Here is a 6,646-nt window from a genome sequence, read left to right as displayed (position 1 = left end):
CCTTGCGCTTGCCACGCAAGCACTAATTCTACTGAGCCATCTCCCCGGTCCCTTATATCTTCTAATGGCTTTCTTTAGGAAACCCTGGCTAATACACATTGATATAAAATATTCAGATTGAGCACATTTATAGGGACAGAAAACATTTGGTGGTTGCCAGGGGCTTAGAGAAAGGGGAAATAGGAAGGGACTGCCTAATGGGTGGAGGGCTTCCATTTGGGGTCATGACAAAGATTCTAGAGCTAGATGATAGCTAAGCAACCTTGTGCAAGGACCAACATGCTGAGTTATAGGCTAAAGGGGAACTTATGGGATGAGAACTACATTTCACTTAAATACCATATGAAATTAAAACCATAAATAAAAGTAAAAATAGACAAAAGCAAAGACATCAAACCTAAAGACGTGTTCATTAAAGAATGGAATCCAGGGACCAGCGAGATGGTTCAGCAGACTGAAGTACCTGCTTAGGCAAGCACAGGGACTGCGGTTTGATCCCTGGCACCACATGCCCTGCCATCCCTGCCCCCAGGGTGGACTGAGCTGGCCATGGGGGATGGGGATGGAATCCAGAATGGAAAGGCCACTTCTGCAATTTGAGAAGATTTACAGAGCATGTATCTCTGAAAGAGAAAATATCTAGAATCTTAAAAATGTCAGAACTCAGCAACCCCCAAAATCAAATAACCTAATTTAGAAATGAGTAACAGACTCAAATAGATGTGTCTGCACAGATGAGCATATGAAACGATGCTCTACATCCCTGCTCATCAGGGAAATGCCAGGCTACACCACAAGGAGGCACGGCCTCTTGCCCCTAGGATGGCTACGGGGAAAGTGCAGGAAAGCAAAAAAGGACATGGGGAGGAGGGAAAAAATCCAGAAAATAAGAAGTGCTAGCAAGGACGTGAGGATTAGAGCCATCACAACTGTTGGTGGGAACGTAAAATAGTACAACTGCTACAGGAAACAGTTTTGAGGTTCCCCCAAAGTTAAAAATAGAACTACCCTATGACCCAGCAATCCTACCCTGGGTATACATCCAAAAGAAGTGAAGGCAAGGTATCAAAAGAGATATTTGCACACCCACGTGCACTGTAGTACTATTCATAATAGCCAAGAAGGGCAGGCAACCCAAGTGTCTGTGGAAGGACGGACTAACAAAGTGCAGTACGTATGTATATAATGCACTATTGTTTAGCCTTAAAACAGAGGAAAATTCTGACACATGCTACAACTCGGATGGACTCCAAGGACATAGGTTAAGTGAAATGAGCCGGTCACAAAAGGACGAAAGCTGTATGAATCCACTTTCGTGAAGTGAGTAGTCAAATTCATACAGCCAGAAAGTAGAATAGTGGTTACCAGGGGCCAGGGAAAGGAGAGCTGTTTGATGGGTACAGGGTTTCAGTTTTACAAGATAAAAAAAGTCCTGGTTCATATGAGAATATACCTCACACGACTGAAGAGTATTACTAAAAATAAAGATCTTGTGTTTCCTTTTACCACAATAAAAAGGTCAAGACAGAAAGAAAGAGAGAGAGAGAGAGAGAGAGAGAGAGAGAGAGAGAGAGAGAGCGAGCGAGAGCAAGCGCAAGGCTAATATTTCCTCTACCTGCCCAGACCCTCTGCCAGTCCTCAAGGAACCCTCATCACAGCACCACATGTCCCTGCCCTGGAGCCAGGAATCGTGAGGGCAAGGAGCCACACCTCTCCCCGAGAGCTTATCCTCACACTTGGCTCCCAACAAATGGTGGATAAACATTTACCAAACAAATTGTGGAGCCATGCCATGGCAAGGTTGGGCAGGCCCAAATATCTCTATTTACATTCAGGTTAACTGAGGCCTGGCAAAACAAGGTGACCTATCCAAAATCACAAGCCACCATGTATTGAGGGAAAAAGAGACCCAATATCCCAGGTGGGTTGTAGGGCCCCATCCATACCATCTCCCTGCAAAATTATCTGTGATTCATTTCACTATGGAATGATTGTCACATAAGACCATTGATTCTGAACTCTCGTGGGTCATAAACCCACTTGATAATCCAATTCAATTTTGTCTTCTTGTCCTAAAATGACACACTATATGAAGCTCACATGAAAGTTTTCAAAGGGTCCCCAGCCACTCTAGGAGCTCAGGTAAGAAGTCCCTTTCCATTCTGCTACCTGGGTGAATTTGTTTATCCTGAGGATTTCCTGTGGGCATCCGCATCAACTGAGGGTCTCATTTTAAATTCACAGTCCTAGGTGCAACCCCTGTCGATCTGGCTAAGTAAGTCTAGGGTGGGACCAAGGGGTCAGCAGTCAGCACACCAAAAGATTCTCGGGCCAGCAGCTCCCCAACACACAGGGTGTTGCTGCCTTCAGAGCTCTGGCTGATGACTTCTTGAGCTCTTGGCCTTTCCTCCAGCTGCCCACCAAACCTGGATACCAGAATGTTCCACTGCAACCCAACAAAGGCCACGCCAAGCTCAAAATGAGATCTGATTGAAAAAATATACAGGGAATGTCTAGGTTAAAAAATATATATATATTACTGCCACTGTTCTCCCTCACTCATCCCACCCTTATCGCCACCAAGCACCCCCTCACACTCGCCACTGCACACCCCCTCACACTCGCCACTGTACAGCTCTCCCATCCCACTCACCCCATCCCTCTTGCCACTTTCTGAAGCGGCTGTAAAAGTCTTCTCTCATGTCTTCAGTCGCACTGTCATGGCTGCCTTGATGTCCCGAATCAATTTGAAACATTGACTTCTCATGGTCACTTTGGCTTGGGGGAAAGAGTCAGAAGTGGCACAGTGCCAATGACAGTGAATAGGGCACACCGCGATGTTTTCACAAGTCTGCCTTTCTGCTCCACGGTACTGGGCAGCAGCAGTCACCACATTTTTTTTAAAATCACATCTAGTAAAGATACTCACAAAAGAGGGCTTCCCACAACTGCTTCAGAAAGTGGCAAAAATGATGGGATAAGTGTGTTCCAAGTGAGGGGGAGTATTTGGGGAGAGGATTAACTGCCTTTTACTATAATAAATTTTTAAAACTTTAAATATTCACTGTACATTTTGATCATCCTTTGTATCTTTGCCCCATGAATGCCCCTTCCCCTCCTCAGTCACCAAATTAGAAGCCACAGCATCACCTTGGATGACCTCTACCCCCCCCCATACATCTTGACACCACCAAGACTTCCAAGGTACCTCTGGGCCCCTTTTCCCCTGTCACCCTCCCACGAACCCCGGCCTAGCCTCCCAGCTCATGCTCTCAGCTTCCGTCTGTCCCTGTCGCCCATCCTCCATCCTGCAGACCTGACCAAGCCTGCTGGTGTCAAACACTGGGAGGAGACAGGGACAAAACCAGGCAAGTACAGCTGAGCTGTGGCAGTTTCTGGGTGTGTGAATGCTCAGGCTGTGGTCGTTGTAGGAATCACAAATATAAATGGAGTCTAGAAGACATCCAAAGTTATCCTTGTGCTGCCCTTTGAGCCAGGTTGGATAGTGGAAACTCCCTGCTCTTTTCTGGTCACAGCTGGACGCCCTAGGGCTAGTGGCTCCTGTGGTGCTCACCCTGGCAAGATAAGACCTGCTGAGGATGATAAGGTGCCTGAGGGAACTACAGCTTCCTCATTGCCCATCCCCCAATCTGGTCCGTGCAAGAATCCTTTGTTCTTGCCAGCCCACAGCACCCCTGCTCACTGTTTCTGGAAGCTGCTGCACTTCACATTGTCCTTGGCACAGATGTAATCAATAAATACCACGGTTCTGGCTGCTTCATGGTCTTTTGTTCCCCAGGAGCAAATGGTTATCCGAGATCCCTGCTGCACCAATATTAAGTGTCTTGCTCTTTGTTCTCACTGTGTGCTGCTGTAACTTCACAGTTACAAATTGGGGGCTCACTACAGGGTTCTCCAACAATGGACACCGTGGAAAGGATCTGTGATAGGTCATTTATTTTTCCTTGTTTTGCCACGCTGGGCATTGAACTCAGGGCCTTATGGGTGTTGGGCAAGCATTCTACCACTAAGATACACCACAGCTCATTTTTTTCCTCTGGTTTTACTGCCTCATGGGAGGCAGAAGGTCATAGGCAGGCAGGTGACCTGACCTAGAACAAGTCCATCTGGCCAAGCAGAGACCGGAACAAAACTGGAAGCCCTTTTCCACTTCTGCAGCCCCTGCCAACCCCCAGCCCCTCCCACACTGCCCCATGGCACAGTGGCCTTCCTCTGACCTTTCAAAAGCATTTTCTCCAGGGCCTTTGCATGTGCTGTTCCCTCCATGTGGAACCTTCTTCCTAGAGAGCCTTTCATAGCTCTCCGTTGAGGTCTCACTTCAAAGGTCATCTCCTCAGAAGCCGTTTGCTGTCACCATCCTATAGATTTTCTTCCTAACCCTTCATACCCCATTACATGGTTAAGAGCTTTGCCTGGCAATGTGTGCCCTCCCCTCCCCACCCCACCCCCCATGCAGCCACCAGCAGGGCGGGACTGTAGGTATACATAGTAGATGCTCAGAACATCTTTTAAAATGAGCAAATAAATGAATAAAAGCGCAATTTTTGGGACTGCTTGCCCAAAGTCAACATACCTGATCTTGGCTTTCCTGAAAGCCAGCTCCTCTTCGTTGCCAAAGTCCAGGGACACATCCTCCGTGTCGTCCACCAGGGCCTGGAGGAACACGGGGCAGATGGTAGGCCTGCTCACTGCTGTGCACACCCGACCAGCCTTCACTAGGGAGGGGGGTGTAGAGGAGTCTTTGCACACCTCTCTGGGTTCCCCAGGGACCCCTCGGGAATGCACGGCCTTCTCCCTCCTCCTGCCACAGGGTCTCTGCATCCGTTCCCGGGCTGTGGCGCACCTCTCCCCCTGGCGGCCTCTCCAGCACCCCGGGGACTGCTGCCCAGGCCACGTCCCCCTCCCCGCCAGAGCATCAGTGCAACCCCACCTGCTTCATCTTTCGCCTCGGGACCGGTGAGCCTCAGGGCTTCAGCTGGCGCCCCGCGGGTTGGCCTAGCACAGGTGCGGGCGGGGAGGGCGCGCGACCAGGGCGCAGTCGCGAGCTGGGGAGGGGGCGCGCCAGAGGCAGGAGGGCTGGCGGGCGGGGCCAGGAGGGTCTGGGGAGCGCGCCCAGGACATTGCAGGCCGGCTTCGGCCGGCGAGGAGACAGATCGAGATACTCAGGACTGTGATCCCGGGAGGAATCGCGGATCCCGCGATGCTGTGGATGTTCAGAAACGTGGGGTGAGCGCTAAGATAGCGAATAGGCGCTGTCCTTGTCTAGCCGCCCAGTCAGAGCGGAGCAAGAGCAGGGCTGCTGAGGCCCTAATGAAACGCAGATGCCCAGGCCTGCATAGGAGTCTTAAGGGACTGGGGTGGAGCCCTGGGAGCAGCTGGGGAACCGCGGTGAGATCAGTGTGCCTCAGGTACCAGGCAAGTAGGTGCAAAATAGCTATCAATCCATGAAGGCCTTCCCTGGTGCTTCCAGGAAAGATGTATCCTCCGAGAGTCTTTCGGGCCCAGTGCACAGTCACTACCTCTCCTCTGCGCCCTCCTACTCCTACTCCTTAGGAGCAGAGGCAGAGGACAGCAGGTATTAAGGTGATAAGGCACTAGCCCCCTCTTTGTCAGTCTCTCTCCCACAGAATGTCTGGTCCCCACTCTTGGTGACACCCTAAGGCCATCCCATTCTTCACCTGACCCCAGAAGGGCCTGCCAGGTGTTTGTAAAGGAAGAACTTTCCTCCTGAGGGCAGATGCCATCTGCAGGAGCCACGTCCCTGTGGAAGTATTTCCCCACGTGTACGGCAATCCCTATAGCTTCCAGGCTCCAGGTGGCTCCACAGGTTCTGTGGGAATACAGTTCCTGGGAGTAGACCCGTGCCAGCGTTTCTAAAGCTTGCAGGTGTTGGGCAGCTGAAAAAACTCAGGCTTCAAATTATGTACCTCGCACACCTTGCAGTGGAGCTGAGAGTCTGCTGTTCCTTCTGTTCGGTTTTGAACCTAGGACCTTCACACTGAACTACATCTCTAATCCATTTTGTTGGTTTTAGTTTGAGGTGGGTCTGACTAAGTCACTAAACTAATTAAGCTGGGCTCCAGTCTGTCATCCTCCCACCTCAGCCTTCCAGAATGCTGGGATTACAGGCATGTGCCCCCATTTCCAGCTGAGAGTCTGTTTCAAACAGCTCCCAGCAAGGGCTGAGGCTGCCACACTGGGGAACACCCTTTGGGTTGTTAGGATCTAGGCCCACCAGGCCTGTTTTCTAAAAGGACCCTTGGCTCCAGGCACAGAAGAGCCCGATGGATGGAAAGGGGGTTCCCTGACTCCCTGATGGAGCCCTAAGGGGAGGTAGGGAAGGAGGTCTCACAGAGCAAGACAGGTGGAGGTGAGAAGTCGTTGGAGAACATTTAGGGGCTTTTCCTCTGGCTCTGACAGTCACCAGCTGCTGGTGTCTGTTGAATGGGGTGAGAAGGTGGGAAACTCCCCTTGGAAGCCCCCTATGGGCCAACTGACACTCTCAGCCATCAGGGCGGGGATGCTCAGAAACGGCCATAGTGCCCACCATCTGGAGGTCCCTAGAAATATGGGGTCACAGTGGGCTGAGGATACAGAGGATTTGAGGGTGGGGTAGGAGTTCCCC

At 50.8% G+C, this 6,646-nt stretch overlaps 1 protein-coding gene across 1 annotated transcript in view; it reads right to left on the bottom strand.

Moving 5' to 3' along the window:
* Positions 1-5,273, bottom strand: part of Tvp23a (trans-golgi network vesicle protein 23 homolog A) — a 25,595-nt gene extending 20,322 nt beyond the window's left edge. The window contains exons 1-2 of the mRNA XM_023711682.1: positions 4,952-5,273; positions 4,595-4,674 (exon numbers count right to left, since the gene is read on the bottom strand). Coding sequence (XP_023567450.1) covers positions 4,595-4,674; positions 4,952-4,960 — 89 coding nt within the window. The 5' untranslated portion in view covers positions 4,961-5,273. The remainder of the gene's footprint in view (positions 1-4,594; positions 4,675-4,951) is intronic.
* Between the last annotated feature and the right edge of the window lie 1,373 nt (positions 5,274-6,646).

Source organism: Octodon degus, unplaced genomic scaffold, assembly GCF_000260255.1.
Source record: "Octodon degus isolate 3935 unplaced genomic scaffold, OctDeg1.0 scaffold00021, whole genome shotgun sequence".
Taxonomy (NCBI): Eukaryota; Metazoa; Chordata; class Mammalia; order Rodentia; family Octodontidae; genus Octodon; species Octodon degus.
This window is presented reverse-complemented; position numbering and strand designations above follow the sequence as displayed.